This window comes from Zychaea mexicana (assembly GCF_025766255.1).
Source record: "Zychaea mexicana strain RSA 1403 chromosome Unknown BDB00scaffold_44, whole genome shotgun sequence".
NCBI lineage: Eukaryota > Fungi > Mucoromycota > Mucoromycetes > Mucorales > Lichtheimiaceae > Zychaea > Zychaea mexicana.
The window spans coordinates 269,488-288,932 of record NW_026516707.1 but is presented as its reverse complement, the minus strand read 5'-3'; the positions used below and the strand labels follow the sequence as shown (position 1 = coordinate 288,932).

At 34.2% G+C, this 19,445-nt stretch overlaps 4 protein-coding genes across 4 annotated transcripts; 1 reads left to right on the top strand and 3 right to left on the bottom strand.

The window, feature by feature from the left end:
* Positions 1-5,517: 5,517 nt before the first annotated feature.
* BDB00DRAFT_827134 (uncharacterized protein) lies at positions 5,518-7,783 on the top strand (the record flags this gene model as incomplete). The annotated part of the gene is given in 11 exon segments (XM_053123778.1): positions 5,518-5,695; positions 5,777-5,820; positions 5,890-5,961; positions 6,048-6,116; positions 6,132-6,328; positions 6,413-6,587; positions 6,658-6,785; positions 6,873-6,998; positions 7,065-7,354; positions 7,441-7,592; positions 7,673-7,783. Coding segments are annotated over 11 exon segments (1,542 nt in total), but the record flags the coding sequence as incomplete, so codon positions are not given.
* A 3,727-nt stretch (positions 7,784-11,510) lies between these two features.
* On the bottom strand, positions 11,511-11,926 carry BDB00DRAFT_827132 (homing endonuclease). Its single transcript, XM_053123777.1, has one exon. The coding sequence runs from the start codon at positions 11,846-11,848 to the stop codon at positions 11,576-11,578; it is 273 nt and encodes a 90-aa protein (XP_052979022.1). The 5' UTR covers positions 11,849-11,926; the 3' UTR covers positions 11,511-11,575.
* Positions 11,927-13,619: 1,693 nt separating this feature from the next.
* BDB00DRAFT_873154 (uncharacterized protein) lies at positions 13,620-14,944 on the bottom strand (the record flags this gene model as incomplete). The annotated part of the gene is made up of 7 exons (XM_053127056.1): positions 13,620-13,851; positions 13,922-14,047; positions 14,110-14,219; positions 14,321-14,450; positions 14,532-14,737; positions 14,803-14,851; positions 14,928-14,944. 7 exons carry the CDS (start codon positions 14,942-14,944, stop codon positions 13,620-13,622), a joined length of 870 nt encoding a protein of 289 aa, XP_052979021.1.
* Positions 14,945-17,565: 2,621 nt separating this feature from the next.
* BDB00DRAFT_873153 (uncharacterized protein) lies at positions 17,566-18,944 on the bottom strand (the record flags this gene model as incomplete). The annotated part of the gene is made up of 7 exons (XM_053127055.1): positions 17,566-17,676; positions 17,757-17,908; positions 17,995-18,035; positions 18,129-18,284; positions 18,351-18,476; positions 18,564-18,691; positions 18,777-18,944. The coding sequence occupies 7 exons, from the start codon at positions 18,942-18,944 to the stop codon at positions 17,566-17,568; spliced, it is 882 nt and encodes a 293-aa protein (XP_052979020.1).
* Positions 18,945-19,445: the final 501 nt, after the last annotated feature.

Here is a 19,445-nt window from a genome sequence, read left to right as displayed (position 1 = left end):
CAAACTGTTCATTTCGATGAGGATGATACTCCGGGGAACGTAATCGAAGGCCGTGCGCATGAAACAACTTTGACAGCATGGTTTCAGTACAACCAAGAGAACCCAGACGACGCCATTGCCTCTGACCTTCTTTACGTCAATTTCCCGGAGCACTTTGTATTTGTTCAGCGCACACGTCGCTGGAAAATACGTGAACGAGGTTTTGGTGGTACAATCGGTCGTGTCTATGTTGTTTCCCCCCGCGAAGTTGAGAAATTTCATCTTCGACTTTTGCTGTATCATGTTGCCGGTGCCACCAGCTTTGAATTTTTGCGGACAGTAGATGGTGTACTGATGCCATCATTCCAGGCAGCAGCACGAAGACGTGGCCTGTTGACGGGGCAAGAAGAATGGCATCAATGCCTTGATCAAGCTCAAACGTATCAACGCCCCCATGCTCTTCGTCAGCTATTCGCAGTCATTGTGGCTTTCTGTCAACCCGAAGATCCACATGATTTATGGCTTCGTCACCGCGATAGCATGGTTGAAGACTTTCTGTACACAGCCCGCCAAGATTTAAACGATCCAAATTTGCCCATCACGGATGCCATTTATGACCAAGGCCTTTTGGATATTGAATTGGTGCTCTCTGGATTGTCAAGATCGCTTCTTGAATTTGATGGGTTTGTGCTTCCAGCCAACCCAAACAATTATGCCAACAATGAGTCTTTGTTGATTCGTGAGCACCGTCGACTTGCGGAACGACTTGCCCTGATGCCTGCTCCTCAACAAGAATTTAACGAGCATCAGCAATCTGTCTTTAATGCAGTCAATGCATCTTTACGCCAAGCGGCAAATCAGCCAAAGGTGCATTTTGTGGATGGCCCTGGTGGTACTGGAAAGACATATCTTTTCAATGCACTCCTCCAACATGTTCGTCGTGGCGGAGATATTGCGCTCGCTGTAGCTACAAGTGGTACTGCCGCTTTGTTACTCGATGGTGGACGAACTGCACACTCAACGTTCAAAATACCTTTAGAGGTCAACGAAACAACAGTGTGTAGCTTTACCCCACGCTCCGATACCGCGCAGCTTATACGTTTGGCAAGATTGATCATCTGGGATGAAGCATCCATGATCAGTAAAAGCGTCATTGAGACTGTAAACAGGAGTATCCAGGATCTCATGAGACATGACGATCCCGCGCTTGCCGATGTTCCGTTTGGTGGAAAGATCATGGTCTTTGGTGGTGACTTTCGCCAGGTATTCAACATTGTATCCTCTCTTCTACTTTGCATGTTTTTTACTATTAAGCGGTAGTACTCACAGTAAAGTATTTAATAATAGGTCCTTCCTGTGATACCAAATGCGTCGCGCTCGCAGATCGTACAGCAGTGCTTAAATCGTTCATCCATTTGGCCCAGCGTCACCATCCACCACCTTGAAACCAACATGCGCGTCCAGCAAGCTGCCAACACTAATGATGCAAATGAGCTTCGCGAGTTTGCTCAGTATTTACTTCGCATTGGTGATGGTGCTGAGCTGTTGGTGCCAACCACTGATGATAGAGTCCGGCTTCCAGAACGAATGCTCATGCCACGTTACAACACGTACGAGCTCATCGAAGCCATTTACGGCAGCCTTGACGCACCACACGTGGATCGCGATTACCTCATCAGTCGCTCTATTCTAACTCCAAAAAATGTCGACGTTTTAGCAATCAACGATCTGATACTCGACCATTTCCCAGGCACTATCCACGAATTTCCGAGCGCAGATACTGTGGATGATCCAGAGGATCAAATCACATACCCACCAGAGCTACTCAATTCCATGAATCCATCCGACCTCCCTCCGCATTTGCTAAAACTCAAAGTCGGTTGCCCAGTCATGCTTTTGAGAAACTTGCACACTCAAAGTGGTCTCTGCAACGGGACACGGCTGATTGTACGCTCTTTTCAAAGATATGTACTTGAAGCTGAAATAGCCACTGGACCTCATGCTGGCAACATTGTCTTAATCCCTCGCATAACACTCACACCATCGCAAACACGCTCGCCCATTCTCTTCAAACGCACCCAATTCCCTGTTCGCCTGGCATTCGCTATGACCATCAATAAGGCACAGGGTCAAACTTTCAACACTGTCGGCCTCTACTTGCCTGAACCTCCGTTCACGCATGGTCTACTCTATGTAGCCATGTCGCGCGTCCGCACCCCTTCATCCATCAGAATCATGTTAGATCCTGAGAACTCACGTATCGTGGGTCAGCAAGGCCAAAGCACAAGAAATGTTGTTTTTCACGAAGTTCTTCTATAATTCTTTTTGTCACCTACTCTATTTTTACATCGCCCATTCTCTTTTTCTACATCGCCTATTCTCTTTTTCTACATCGCCTATTCTCTTTTTTTATATTGCCTATTCTCTTTTTTTATATTGCCTATTCTCTTTTTTTATATTGCCTATTCTCTTTTTTTATATTGCCTATTCTCTTTTTTTCTCGCCTATTCTCTTTTTATCAATATCACTACATCATCTTTGTCAACACTTCTTTTCGCATTGCATTCTAAACTGGAGATAGTTAAGTATCCAACTTTGACGACTTTCTATGATAGACTACTTCTCACTGCACAATGATCTTGCTTTTGTTTTTGAAAACAGACAATAAGCATCTAATACCAAAACATTGATCCAACCTCGCTCGACAGGGGGGTTTGGGGGGCTTGCCCCCCACTTGGGGGTCAAGGGGGGAACCCCCTTGCGACGCGTTTCTGTTGAATGACACGGAGCGAAGCGGAGGGGCTCATTCATCCGAGCGAAGCGAGGAAGGACCGCTAGTTTACTTTTAAAGTTTTATTTTTAAATAAAAAAGAATGATCTTTATGAATGGGGGTGGTCCAAGAAAAAATCTTTGATTTTTTTGAAGGTGTAGCTGGTCTTTATGACGGTAGTCATAATCCTAGAATAACAGTAGTTATTCCAAACACTTGTCTACAAGTGCCTCATGAACAGTGTCCATGGTTATTGTAATTATTGGCATTGCGTGGTAGAGCGTCTGATGCCACTCACAGTCTCGCGTTTGTGAACCCATTTGTAGCCACACAATTCCGAGATGCGATCCTTAAAGATCTGCCATTGAGCAGCAAGAAGGCGCACGATTTCATTGGGAATGAGTGCAAGAACTCCACGTACAGTCGAGTGAGAGAGAGCGTAGCGAATGTTGTCAAGAATAGTAACTTGTTGGTTGTTCATAGTTGTTGTTATTAATAAAAAATAAACTTGCTGTTGTAATAGCAAATGAACTTCCTCCTTCATAACAACGAACGCCTTTTCTTCTTTGTCCCTGCCATATTATCATCCCGCTGACAGCTATATCTATAGAAGCACTTGTAATAACATGCAATCCCATCTCATACCCGTTTATGCAGACAACTGAAACATAATGACGGCATAATGTATGATCTTTTACTTTTATTTTTTTATCCCAACCATTACATCTACAGTAACAATAATACAACCCTACATTCCATCCATCAGCATATCTAAATACCTTATCCATCAAGACCAGTGACGTTTGTATTCGCATATGCAAAAGGGAAAAGGCAATCGTCGTTGTCACCGTGTGTGTGCAAGTACAGTGAATTACAGAGGAGGATTATAGTCGTGGTGGTGTGTATACATCATAAGAGTAAACTTATTATCGCATTGATGCATGTACATACAGCAAAGAAAGAGATGCCTGTCACTATGATGATGATGTGCGTGTACGTATAAGTATGAAAACAAAAGAACGGTGTCATAGTCGTCCTCTTGTAATATGGGCGTACATGATAGTGAAAGATAATTGCGTCAGGCTGTATATTTTACAAGTCAATGGCGGATCAGAGCCATGTTGTATATGATTGTGTTTGAGTAATGGAGAAGAAGATTGTTGCGTCGTTCTTATTATGAGTACGAATGGTTTGTGCAGGTAGAGGACGATGTTGTATTACACACGTAAGTTTGACGTTGGATTGGTGTAAGATGGTGCATCAAGTATATAGAGTTTCAATCCATAACAATTAATATTACTGTAAATAGTAAATTAATTTTAGTTAAGGATTTCACTGTCAAGTGTTCAAATAAAAATCTAACTTCGTTGATTTTTAAATGAACTGGGCGTCGTCGTACCTCCTAGCCTGTATTAAATTAATTATAAAAGGATATAACTCTTTTAAAGGTTTAAAAAAGTTTATACAAAACATAAAACTTTTAAAGAATTAAAAAAAAAGTTAAAAGTTTCAAAAATAAAAAAATTATAATCTAAATTTTTATTTTTTCATATATATTTTAAACAATGATTTACCTTTAATCAATAAAACCTTTTAAAGAATTACAATTAAGGATTAACCCCCATACAGAGAAAATGAGAAAGAAGCAGTAATTCTGAATGGGCATATCTCCACTAAAGCTATACCTCAAGCACAACCGATAACCTTTTCCTTCCCTTGTTCACTTATCCAGCGTTTTTTTAAGCAGCAGTAACGGCGGTCTACTCCTTTATAAAGCTTGAGCACATGCTTTTTTTAAGAAAACAGTTACCTTCATTTCGTTTTTCAATAAATCCGTGGATTGTGCCGTTTTGTTTTCTTTGTTTTCTATTCATCGTGAAGAGAGTAGGAGCCATTTACAAGTGTGTGTCGAAGCTGTTGATTTGCCATGGCGAATAGTAATGAGAAAAAAAAAAGATCCCTGCTGCTGCTAACAAACCCCACACTTTCCACCTACCTCAGCCACCAGCCTCTAATTTGTTTCAAACTCAACCCGGGTAAAATGAAATGAGGGGAAACGCTCAGGCCCCGTTCCCACAGCAGCAAAATAGGCTTATGCGCACAGTAGTAAGTCTTTGACGCACCCTTGCCATTTCCTGTACATTAGCCTACAAGCTTCTTGTCATAAGTGAAACAGCCATACTACTATATCGTGACATTGGCTTTGTACTGCTTAACTTCTATTATGTCTTGACTTAATAAGTACTCAAATATTCTGCTTTGCTACACTTAATATATTATCTACTTCAACTTTTATTATGTCTTAGTTGACTAATACTATGTCCAGGTTGACTGTTATTATGTCCAGGTTGTCTATTTTAGATTAATTATTATTCTTGTCCAGAATAATTTTCATTCATGTACAGATTGATTTTTATTTTGTCAGATTGATTTTACTCATGTCCAGATCGATTTATATTCATGTCCAGGTCGATTTATATTTATGTCCAGATCGTTTTATATTCATATCCAGCTCGATTCTTTATTCATGTTTAGCTCGATTTTCATTCATGTCCAGCTCGATTTTCATTCATGTCCAGCTCGATTTTCATTTATGTCTAGATCGATCATTATTCATGTCCAGATTAACTTTCATTCATGTCCACTCAGATTAACATTCATGTCTACTCTGCCTAAAATGAAATCCCTTCTGCCTAAATAAAAGTTCAAACGTCTGCTAGGAGATGAAAAATCCTGTATAATAATATTTTTTTGATGTTTATTAGTCAAGCTGAAGGGTTACTTAGAGTGGTGTAAAACAGCGATACGCTTTGCAAAACTATCACAATTCATCAACTCGAACAAGGATGTAGTCTTGCAGCATGTTCCAGAAATAATAAATCCAGACGAGCTCAAATCTCTCTTGAAGAAAGATTTCAATACTCATGCAGCCAATATACTTTCCAGTATAAGCTTTTGATTACTTTTTTTGTTCTAATTCTCAATCGCTCTTATTCACAACATTATATCATAGGCTTCTTTTGTAGCTGACGTTGGAAATGTCAATTGGGCGGAACTTGCTAAAGATAAGGTATATCTAAAGATTCTACTGATAATCAAATATGATCGTGTAATAATCAATATTTTTCAAACTATATAGCAAGCTTATCAAGCTCAGAACAATCACAATAATAGTGATAATCTTGAAGTCAGTAGTTGTACAATCATCGAGGTAATATTTATTTGCTCACGACCAAACGACAGCATATTTTTCGTGTATTTACTCAATGTGTATCATTATTATTTTATTTATCACAGGATGGTGGCAGCATCATGGCACACGACACAAATTTGTTACAACCATTGAAAGAGTACTTGGTGAAAAAGGTATAGAAGATATAGTTCAAGCATATTCTATCTTCAAATTATTCTAACATACTTGTGATTTGGTCTGATTTTCATCCAGAAAAAGGAGATGGACTTCATTTGCCCCCCCTTCCTCCCGCTGATACCAATGGCCTTCAAAAAGACTTATTCCGTGCTTGTTACGTCTATCTACAAATGGACAAATTGACAAAAGCTCAAGAAAAACATTTACAGTAAGTTTTTTTCCTTTGTTCTGCGTTATTGCTAAGTAATAAATTAAAAGAATAAACACCAACATAATATGTAATGATATGTAGGCTTGCATTGTCTGCTGTTGTGAATACATTGAAAACTGACAAGGAAGTCAACATGAAGAAGTACATTGGTGAAATCACTTTCAGCCATTTGTCCAATATGATCAAGAGCGAGAATTTTCACAACGAATGTGTATACAACGACAAAGCAAATGATGCTGTAAAGCAAATATTTAAGGTAATATAAAAGGAGGGAGCCACAAATCCCATGTTTATCATGCTAATTTTACCGAGAACTTTGTTTCTAGGAGTATGAAGAGGGGGGTATCATGGCCGTACGAATCTATATATCTGAAGAAAAGATCAAGATGTTGAAAGCTGGAGAATATGATGGAAGCTCGGTTGTATTGAAGATTTACGACATCTTTTTATATATGTAAGGGGTTTTAATATTATTACATCGTTATCTTGATCAATGCACCATCGTTTTTTGACTAATTATGTATGTATTATTAATTTTTAGATTTGACATGATCCAATTCGACTTCCAAAACAGACATAGTTATATGATGTCTGAGAATGAATCCTTTGCTCAGTGGCAATATGTTTTCCGTGTTCTTTTTCAGTGCACAATTATCCAAGTACGAACGTAAGTAAACAAAACAAAGGGCTTAGTATATTATCATAAGCGAACTTGAATTAATACGTGCTTTAGTAGTGAGATCTTGTCCCAAGCCACAAGAGAAGAGATGAAAGAGGAAAATGGTGGTTTCGGGTGCAAAATCGACATGCTGATAGTAACTCACGGAAAGGATGGAGAAGAGAACCATGATAAATTGGCGTCAAACGAACATAAGAAAGCAAACGCTGAGCATGATCTCATGTTCAAGCAACAGTCAAAAAGCATCTTGTTGAATATTTGTATACTATCACAGCTGAAAAAAAGATTTGGGGTGGATATAAGCGGTTCCAGTACTGTCACACCTCTGGCAGTGGACGTAATGGGTAAGATGACAGAAAGTGGTTAAAACATGGTCCAAAATAAATAGGGTCATTCAATCACGTATATTTCTAACATAATTGTTTAACAGGTCTTCGTGGCTACTTGTATGGTGTCTACAAGCATGAAGATGTCTTTGTTGCTGCCAAGAAATCCGACAAACATATTGTACTACCAATGACGCTTGCTGATTTTGAAGAGTTTTTTGATACTAGCAGCATCTTTCTATTATTAAATTACATAGTAAGCTTGCCTTTTTCATTTTCCACACGTTTGGGAGATACCATTACAGATTATGTTAACTGTACATCTATGTTATATAGTATTACATCGTCTCAGCAGCTGAAGAAATCTTGCAAAATCCTGACAAGCAAACAAAAAGAAGATTCGAAGCAATGTTGGATGATGAATACCCAGTTGACGACGATCCTTAACTTCAGTTCACATATCCCAACAAAAAAATAAACTCGACTTGATCCTATTCCCTCTTTACACCGTCTACGTGGGTACTACATTACCTTGTTGGTTATAAATTAATATTTGTTTTATTAAAGAACTATTAATTTTTTATATTTAAATTGAATTTTATAATATAAATAAAAAATGGAGCAAATAGATTATACAACATTAATTACAGAGGAAGTAAATACTATTATTACTAATTATTGGACATTTCTTGAATGGAATTGGCCTATTGTGCATAATAAATTCAAACATAGAACACAAATAAAACATATTAAATTTATTGAAGAAATTAAAGATAAATTATTAAAAAAATTAGGTTATACAGCTGTATTTTTTTTCTTAGTTGTACTATACACAAATAAAGAGTATCCAGCTCCTTATTTTGAATTAGAGAAAGGCTTATTTTTATTATATCATTTAGTTTCTGGTATTTCTGGAGATGAAATTGAAAAATATTTACCTCAAAGTACATTTCATACATTTTATAAAAAATTTTGGATGAATGAAGAGAATTATAAAAGAACTAATAAAATAGTAAATGATTCATTAATGTATATGTTTTCAAATATAAAATTACGTGTTTTATCTGTAAGAAAATATAATCCAGATTTATTTAAATATGTAACACTTATTTTAGATGGTCATGATTCACGAATTAATTATACAGATACGGATTTAGATAGATCACGTTTATATTTATATAAATTTAAAAAGAATGGTGTACGCATACAATTTGCAGCTGATATTAATGATATAATAATTTTTATATCAAAAAGTGAATTCTGTGTAGATAGTTCTAATGGTAGCATATTTTTAAATATGAAACTTTATAATAAAATGAATCAAAATGATACTTTAGCTGTTGATGGTAGATATACTTTGTTCACAACACAGTTTACTGAACTTGCTACAGAAAAAGGATATGATTTTAGTAATAATAACTTTGTATATCCAATGCGTAAAAACATAAATGAAAATTTAACTATTACTGAAGAACATTTTAATAATACATTTGGAAGCTTTAGAAGTAAAATCGAAAATCAATTTTCTGAAATTGGAAATAAATTTTATCGTTTTAATAATAATAAATCAATTGTAAAGATGGATAATATTAAATATTATAATCTTTAGTTCTATGTTGCCTGTTTATTAAAAAATATTACAAAGTTTGTAGAAGTATTTAATATACCTATTTTACCACATTATAAAATATGGCATAGTCCTGATTTTGATTTTCCTATTGAAAAAAAATTAATTGACATAGTTGTTAGTATTAAAAAACAAAATAAGGATAAGCTTGATAGAATGGTACAACCACAAAATAATTTATTAAATATGACATTATCAAATAATGAAATGGTTAGAGATGATAATAGTGAATCAGATGATTTAGAAAATAGTGAAAATGATAATGATATTCCTAATTTCAATGAATGTACTAGAAAAAGAAGAAGAAATGTAAAAGGAAAACAGCGTTCAACTGTATCATATGAAATAGAAAGTATTATTGGACATAAAAAAGAAAAGAATGCATATTTATTTCAGGTAAAATGGGTTGGATATAGTAATAATGATAATAGTTGGTTATCTATTGATATATTTAACCATAAAGGATGATTAAATGCATATATTAAAAGGCATAGTCTAGGCATATTATAATAAGAACATAATATATATTAGAATTATATCAAAAATTTATAGAAGAATATTATTAAAGCATAAGAAGAAAGGATTACCAATATTAATTTTTATAGGTTTTTCTGTTTTTTTCTCAGGTTTTATATACAGCTCTTTTATCTCTATATTTCTAATACTATTATTAACTACCAATAGCTTTTTTTTAGAATATGTAGCTTACTATGTTGACAGCAACGATAATCCTTTTAACCATCAGGTAAATTTGTCTTGATTTTCTTCCCACAAAACTGTCCATCACGTTTTCCTTTTTTGAATTTATGGCTACAAAAACCATGATTCATAGACAAATTTAAGAAATGATCATTTGAAAAAAGAGATTCTATTTTATTTTTTAAATTTTTTTGAATTTTTTAATCAAATTTACTTTTCAACAAAATGATTGAATTCTGAATCAATAAATGTATCAATTTCTTTACATAAATTAATTCTAAGATTAATGTGGTTGATAGGAAGATATTTATTTAACGCAACCATTTTCTTTTTGAATGATTTATTTTTATATAAAAATAAAATTCAATTTTATAAAAAAAGTAATTGAGTTTGAAATTTATTTATTAGCAAATACTAATAGTGATAATTCTGCAACATTTCTATTAGATCATTTCTAAACCTATATTCATTACCATTTACAATATAAAGTTCATTATTATTCTTAAAAAAACCTTCTATATCTTATTGCTCAATTACAATATATTCTTTTTTATAAAATATCTTTTTAACTATATTCATAAATAAAATGGGATCTACTATTTTAAATAAATTTATATAATCATTATATTTTATTAGTTTATATGCAATGAACACGGGGTCATAAGCTATATTTTTTATATTAAATTTATATATCGTAACATATTTTTTCATAAGATCATGTTCATTATGATATATTCTATCATTTTTCTTTACTCTAAATTTTTTTTGATGAACATATTCTAATAATAAATACTTTGCAATAAACAATGTAATATCTTTTATATTTTCATCAACAGGAATATATTTCATCACATTTAAATTATTTATATATTCTGAATTCATTATTGATAGGTTTATTTTTTATTATAGATAAAATTCAATTTGTAGCCATTTTAAATTTTTGTTACCAACAAAAAATTTTTTACCAATTGTTTTTATATGAAAATAGTTGGTAATGCATATGCGCCTCTCTAATATATCTATTTTCTTCTATTCTTTCTTCTTTAATAGCTTGAATCATTTCTCCCCCAAAATAAAAGTAGCACCGGCTGCTGCACCAATACCTGCAGTAACCATTGCAGCTCTAGGATTGCTTTTTGCCATAGTAGCAGCAGCTCCAGCTAAAGTTCCTGAAACACCAGTAGCCGGGCTACTGGTCCCCAACTTGGAGAATTAGTATTAGAAGAATTATTAGGAGCATTAGAAGAAGACCCTGCACCACCTTTTCCAAAATTAACATTAATAGTATTATTTGATGAAGAATTTGTATTAGATAGATTAGGGACAGAACTCATATAAATTAATAAACTTAGTAATATTAAACCTAAAGAGCTTATAAGAAGAATAGAAAGATTATCATTTAAGAAATAAATAAATCTCATAAGAAGTATTAGAGATTTAGGGGATTTAGATGAAAATAGTTGGTACAAATAATACAGAAGCAAAACTATAACTATGTTTGTTTGAATTAAATTTACCTGGAATTACCGTTATATGGATCATTTAAATCCATTAATGTATTTTCAATAATACCAATGCTGGAACAAAATTAAGAACCAAGCAAAATAGAATCCAGTAGCAAATTACCAAGGCTAATGAAAGGCTCTTCAACGTGTTGACCACCACACCATAGTAAGATTAAGAAATCTACTACTAATAACCAGAATGCTAATTTCATTAATGGTCGGAATGCTGAACCTGTAACTCTTGAAGTATCTAATACTGGCATAGCTAAAAGAATTATAGAGAACCAAACATAGCAATTACTCCCCTAATTTATCAGGAATTGATCGTAGAATTGCATAGAATGGTAATAGATCATTATTTCAAGAATTTTAAGTTAAAAACTTAAAACTCTTCCCAAAAGGGAAAGTTCAATCAATCTTGTAGCACATAGATGAACACATATAAGGTTTTACTAAATATCTTAAATTATCCATAGATTCAGCCCAAATATAAATTCTTGCACTGGAGGTGCAGACCCGAAGGTGCGAGCCCCCCGGGCTTGGTTTATTTCCTTTGAGATGAATAGAACATTTTAATCCAAATTTATTTTTAAGTGTATTAATTAATCTATTTACATCTTCAGTAGAGAAAGCATATACATTAAGATGTAGACCTTTACCATGTTTAGATCCATCATCCATAATCCAGTGTGCTAATCCGATTTCTATTAATAAATTAAAGATATCGGAAGGCACTACTTTAATATTATTTAAATAAAACATTTCTCTATATTATTAAAACAAGGTAAAGCTATAGTAGCAAAGATAGAGATTCATAGATCTGTTTTGTTTTTTATCTTCCCAAGATTTGCACTAAGATTGTAAATCTTTGGTACAATAAGGTTCAAAAAGATTAAATACTTTTTGATAGTAATTTTTATGTTTAACGGATGTTTGAGCAAATAGAAATCTACTATTACCTATTACAGGTCTTTGTTGAATATGTCCATCTCCAAGTATAATACCTACTAAAGCTTGAGCTGTAATATTAGAAAGAATAATAGTTTCTCTTTCTTTTTTAGATAATCTTTTTTTACCTTTAGTAGAAGTACTGTAAAAAGTTAAACTAAATACGTACAAAGTATTGCCCCATTCGGAGTCTGACTTTGAAAGTTGGATTGTATCTTCATGAATAAAATTTATACTTTACGTGCAATCTCTGAGGCTATATTAATATTATAACCTGCTGATTACCTCTATCGAGAAAATTATAACCTTTAAGGTATCTCATTCAACAATGGGGAGAATTCTCAGCATATAGTAAAGTTTTTATTGAGAGGTACCTTTTTACCACTCAGGTACAATAGATGCAGGAGTTTGCATTAGATTAGCTAGAATATAATTATCAGGATGCGTTTAGTGGACTATATCTTTTTGCGATTTTTAAAGATTTTAATTAAGTTATCAATTCTATCTTTGAGAGGATGATTTTTTAAATGATAACCTCTTTCAATAAATAAAACTAATCTTCTATTGTAATGAAGTCCGGATGTTTTATTGTTTTTAATAGATATTTTTCAAAATATGTAAGCATTGTTTTAATTCCTTGTAAATCTGTAATAACATAATTATAGCCATTCCAACTTTTATTATAGTAAATATTACCGACTCTAAATTCTTTTTAAATTTCTTCTAAAATATCTTTAGATTTTTGACCCACACTAATTGTTAAAGTATAATTATTTCTAATACTAAAATTACCTTCAGCATCAAAAAATCCAGTAAACTAACTATTATTTTTACTAATTTTATTAGTAATAATTGGTTTGATGTTTAATTTATTACAAACTTTAACTAATTGTACGTGTTTTGAGTAAGTTAATAATTTACCATTAATAGAATTAAGAACATCTATTACATATAATTTTATGGACACTCTCCATCTATAAGCTTTAACTTTACTTCTTTTTAAAAGAGACATATGGAATCTTTGTTTAATTTTGTATAAAGTTTTAACATCTTCTTCACCCAAAGTAATCTCACATACTTGAGCATTGCTTTTATACACTGAGAGTGTTCCATCTCCATCGATTAGTCCGGCTAACCAATAATTAAAATCTTCATCTTTATCTGAGCCATTAGTGTCTTTTGTATTAGACTTTGATAAGATTAAATCAGAAATATCGCATGTAGTCTCTGAGGAGACTTATTGGAATCTTTCAGATTCTCAATTAAGTCTAAATAACAACCTACTGGTTGTTTAGGATTGATTTCATCAAAGTCAAGACCTCTTCAAAAAAATCAAAGATTTTTTATCAGACCCCCCCCCAGTATTAGGAATCAGACTATCGATTCGATTTTAACAAATCGAGTAAAATAAAAAAAATAAGATTTATTTTTTTATATTTTAATATCTTAATAATTAATAGATTTCTTAATTTCATTAGAAATCTTATTATCATAAGATATTTGTTTATCTTCTGAGGATCCCATTGTAGTATAAAAATCTTGACATGGCCAAGATCCAAAGAATTTTTGCAAAACGACGCCAAGCGGAAAAGGTCCGAGTGGATACTATCGACATTGTCTTCACTGTCATGTGCCTTGACTTCACAGTAACCAATGGCATTTTGGATGTTTCTTTGTTCAATAATGTACATGATGCCGTCAGGTCGCCTTTCGTGTCTTCAATTGTGCGATTCATCCTAGATAAAAGAATGGAATGGGTAACATTCAGTGATATGTCTAGTATGTATATTTTTGAGAATGACTTACCAGTCAAATACACGTCCGTGTTCAGGAAGGTGGAACAGATGAATCACAATAGGATCGATGTGGTTGGTTAGGAGTTGTTGTTCGCCAATGGCTTGTTTGGTGTTGAAATCAGGTAACTTTTGCAAGCTATGATACATAAAGATTTAGCAGAGATACACAAAAACCATATTTTCACATTCACTGCTTACCAATTCAGTAAAATATCAATCATAGATTCGTCAAGATCATCCAATTTTATGTCCATACATGTCTTCATCAGTGTGTGCTTAATCGTCTTGCGAGACTTGTTCTTCAATTTCTAAAAACAAAAAAACAACAGCGATAATATCATCTGTTTTCTAATAGTAATGCACTTATGCGAGAAATCACCATTAATTTCTACATCAAAGTGTCATCCACAGCCACATCATCATCCATATAGGGCTTCTTCAAGTGAGCATGATATCCAGTCAAGTTATCCAAGCCAAGAAAGTCTATCAGTGATTTTCCATATTGGTTGTCATTGAGGAGCAGAATGTGATTGAGGGACCTAACAGGGAAAGGGAAAAAAACGTTGCTTCATGTCAATAATATATCCATTTTGCTCCCACAGTCTTTTCAATAAACTTACAATACTTCGTGGACATCTTGGTACATCGTAAAACCGGTTGTCTTCGAATTTTGAAGTGCAATAGATTGAAATCGTTTAAAACCATGTGTCAAGTTGAATCCATTGTCTAGAATTATGTCGTTCACATCATCTTCGGTTGGCACATCAGTGGTAGCAGAACTGGAAACATCACCGTTGTCATCATCATCCCCATTGTCACTATTGGTCTATAAATCAAATGATAAATAACGACATTGCATTGAATACATATAACAGAAAAAATTACCATTACTTCAGTTTCGATGCGTCTTCGAGCAGCCTGTGTTGCCAACACCAGAGTCCTTTCAGATCTTGTACAATATAGGTACCCCCCCTTTATCTTGTGCCCACGTGATCATGCGGAATTACAATATTAACCAATCAAAGTGCAGCATCGGAATTTATGCTAGTCCAAATTGTGTAGCTCAATGATGCATAACCAATGAGAAATCAGCATTTCAAAACAGGGACTCGCAATCTTTTTATGTCTTTGAAATCTGGAAAAAAAAAGTAAACCTCAAAAATGCTATTTAGCTAAAGTTATCATTATATATTGGCTATTAACCAATAACTTTGCATAAAAATAACAGAAAGAAGCTGTAGAGATAAAAGTATAGTAGTTTAATGACTGATAGAATAAGAAAATGATAAAGATAGTAAGGATAAAATACTAGTAAGAGAAAGGGAAAAGATAATAAAGAGAAAACAGAAATCAATAACACAGCTGGATACAGGATTTTTCATCTCCTAACAGACGTTTGAACTTTTATTTAGGCAGAAGGGATTTAATTTTAGGCAGAGTGGACATGAATGTTAATCTGAGTGGACATGAATAAAAGTTAATCTGGACATGAATAATAATTGATCTGGACATGAATAATAATTGATCTGGACATGAATAATAATTGAGCTGGACATGAATGAAAATCGAGCTGGACATGAATGAAAATCGAGCTAAACATGAATAAAGAATCGAGCTGGATATGAATATAAAACGATCTGGACATGAATATAAATCGACCTGGACATGAATATAAATCGATCTGGACATGAGTAAAATCAATCTGGACAAAATAAAAATCAATCTGTACATGAATGAAAATCATTCTGGACAAGAATAATAATCAATCTAAAATAGACAACCTGGACATAATAACAGTCAACCTGGACATAGTATTAGTCAACTAAGACATAATAAAAGTTGAAGTAGATAATATATTAAGTGTAGCAAAGCAGAATATTTGAGTACTTATTAAGTCAAGACATAATAGAAGTTAAGCAGTACAAAGCCAATGTCACGATATAGTAGTATGGCTGTTTCACTCGTGACAAGAAGCTTGTAGGCTAATGTACAGGAAATGGCAAGGGTGCGTCAAAGACTCACTACTGTGCGCATAAGCCTATTTGCTGCTGTGGGAACTTTGGCGCATGAATCGTTCTCTTCTGTTATCCACTGGCATGTTGTTATTGTAAATAGTATCCCAATTGTTTCGCTGAAAATGTACTGGCCATGGTTCAAAAACGGTCTAAATAAGGGTGCCCTGTTTGAACTAAGCTTTTACATGTTCTTGAGTGGATCTACAGTATTACACATATATACGTTCAATTGTTGACAGTTCAGCTTCTGGTGCGATTGTATGATGCTAGCGCGCTTCAATCATGTTATGTACCCCCTGTATTATGAAATAATGACAAAAAAGGTCGTCCACAGTAAAAGGATTATCGCATTTTTACCATTGGCCGAATTAACTGAACGCAACCTTAACACTAAGTACCTACATCGATGACCAACGACTTAAAAAAAGCGCAGACACTTAAAGCTTTCAATGAAGCGACTGAAGCTAAGCTAGTCTTGCAACAACATCTCAAATTGCTGGTGATATGCCAAAGGATGTGGCGGCAGATGTATAATACAACTGATTTTGTCAGGCGAGATAATCGTAAGTATCTTAAAGATACTGATCCAGCCATAGAAAGTGATGCTACTCAGGGCCTTGCCCTTTCGCGGCATCAAGGGGAAAACCCCCTTGCGACACGTGTCCGTTGTATGACACGGAGCGAAGCGACGAAGGACCGCTAGTACATCTTTTGAAGGCCGTGGTGCTCTAATTCAATCTTTAGTTTCAATACCACATACAAAGATATATTCCTACATTCAATCAGAAACTTACAAGCGATGCATGATGTCTGCAAATGCTAATAGATCTTCATCTTCTATTTCAGCAGCTTCATAAATACAGTATCCTGTCTAAACTTCCAACTTCCAACATTTTCTTGGCTTATTCAGGTACACCCTGTATATTTACCAAAAGTAGTACGTATTAACAACAAGCGCATCTCCTTCATCTTTTCTCAGCTTGCACATGCGATAAAGAGGATATCAGAAAACTTTTAAAAAGGCTTAATCAATTATAATTCCTTCCAAGTGATGCATTCTCCCTAATTAGTATATTCGACGATGGTTGATCCAAACAAAAATCGTTTTAAGGCGCTGAAAATAAAATTTGGCTGTGCTAAATAAAAACGAAAATGGGCCTCAATGTCAAAATCGAGCTACCTAGACGAAATTCAAAGAGCCGTGGAAGTAGAAGGGAGCTGTCATGCTCTTTGGAGACAAATATAAGATCGCTTATCATAGCTAAGAACTTAAGCCGAGAGAACAAGTGCCTACACATCTAAAAGCTACTTTACACTAAAAGTTAGATGTGATGCTAATGTGATGCTAAACAGCTTACCAATAAAAGTGTTGTGATACTCCTAAATGCATCGTCCAATCAGAGTTCAATACAACCAGGCACAGCTATTTTCAAATAGAACTCAAAGATATGATTTTGTCGTTTGCACAGGATACTTTTAAGAAAGAATATAAATGGATTAGACGATGCTGGAGTATATGTATTATTAAAGAAGGTAAATGGTATTGAAAGGGTTATGTTATACAAATAATGGTAGATGGTGTAAAGAGGGAATAGGATCAAGTCGAGTTTCTTTTTTTGTTGGGATATGTGAACTGAAGTTAAGGATCGTCGTCAACTGGGTATTCATCATCTAACATTGCTTCGAATCTTCTTTTTGTTTGCTTGTCAGGATTTTGCAAGATTTCTTCAGCTGCTGAGACGATGTAATACTATATAACATAGATGTACAGTTAACATAATCTGTAATGGTATCTCCCAAACGTGTGGAAAATGAAAAAGGCAAGCTTACTATGTAATTTAATAATAGAAAGATGCTGCCAGTATCAAAAAACTCTTCAAATTCAGCAAGCGTCGTTGGTAGTACAATATGTTTGTCGGATTTCTTGGCAGCAACAAAGACATCTTCATGCTTGTAGACACCATACAAGTAGCCACGAAGACCTGTTAAACAATTATGTTAGAAATATACGTGATTGAATGACCCTATTTATTTTGGACCATGTTTTAACCACTTTCTGTCATCTTACCCATTACGTCCACTGCCAGAGGTGTGACAGTACTGGAACCGCTTATATCCACCCCAAATCTTTTTTTCAGCTGTGATAGTATACAAATATTCGACAAGATGCTTTTTGACTATTGCTCGAACATGAGATCATACTCAGCGTTTGGTTCCTCGTGTTCGTTTGACGCCAATTTAACACGGTTCTCTTCTCCATCCTTTCCATGAGTTACTATCAGCATGTCGATTTTGCACCTGAAACCACCATTTTCCTCTTTCATCTCTTCTCTTGTGGCTTGGGACAAAATCTCACCACTAAAGCACGTATTAATTCAAGTTCGCTTATGATAATATACTAAGCCCTTTGTTTTGTTTACTTACGTTCGTACTTGGATAATTGTGCACTGAAAAAGAACACGGAAAACATATTGCCACCGAGCAAAGGATTCATTCTCAGACATCATATAACTATGTCTGTTTTGGAAGTCGAATTGGATCATGTCAAATCTAAAAATTAATAATACATACATAATTAGTCAAAAAACGATGGTGCATTGATCAAGATAACGATGTAATAATATTAAAACCCCTTACATATATGAAAAGATGTCATGAATCTTCAATACAACTGAGCTTCCATCATATTCTCCAGCTTTCAACATCTTGATCTTTTCTTCAGATATATAGATTCGTACGGCCATGATACCCCCCTCTTCATACTCCTAGAAACAAAGTTCTCGGTAAAATTAGCATGATAAACATGGGATTTGTGGCTCCCTCCTCTTATATTACTATTATTTGATTTACCTTAAATATTTGCTTTACAGCATCATTCGCTTTGTCGTTGTATACACATTCGTTGTGATAATTCTCGCTCTTGATCATATTAGACAAATGGCTGAAAGTGACTTCACCAATGTACTTCTTCATGTTGACTTCCTTGTCAGTCTTCGGAGTATTTACAATACCAGACATTGCGAGCCTACATATGTTGGTAATTATTTATTTAATTTATTACTTAGCAATAACACAGAACAAAGGAAAAAAACTTACTGTAAATGTTTTTCTTGAGCTTTTGTCAACTTGTCCTTTTGCAAGTAGACGCAACAAGCACGGAACAAGTCTTTTTGCAGCCCATTGATATCAGCAGGAGGAAGGGGGGGGGGCAAATGAAGTCCATCTCCTTTTTTCTGGATGAAAATCAGACCAAATCACAAGTATGTTAGAATAATTTGAAGATAGAATATGCTTGAACTATATCTTCTATACCTTTTTCACCGAGTACTCTTTCAATGGTTGTAGCAAATTTGTGTCGTGTGCCACGATACTGCTACCATCCTGTTATAAATAAAATAATAATGATACACATTGAGTAAATACACGAAAAATATGTTGTCGTTCGGTCATGAGCAAATAAATATTACCTAGATGATTGTACAACTACTGACTTCAAGATTATCACTATTATTGTGATTG

Coding starts and splice junctions, on each gene's coding strand:
- BDB00DRAFT_827132 (XM_053123777.1), bottom strand. CDS start 11,848: ATGGATGATGGATCTAAACATGGTAAAGGTCTACATCTTAATGTATAT.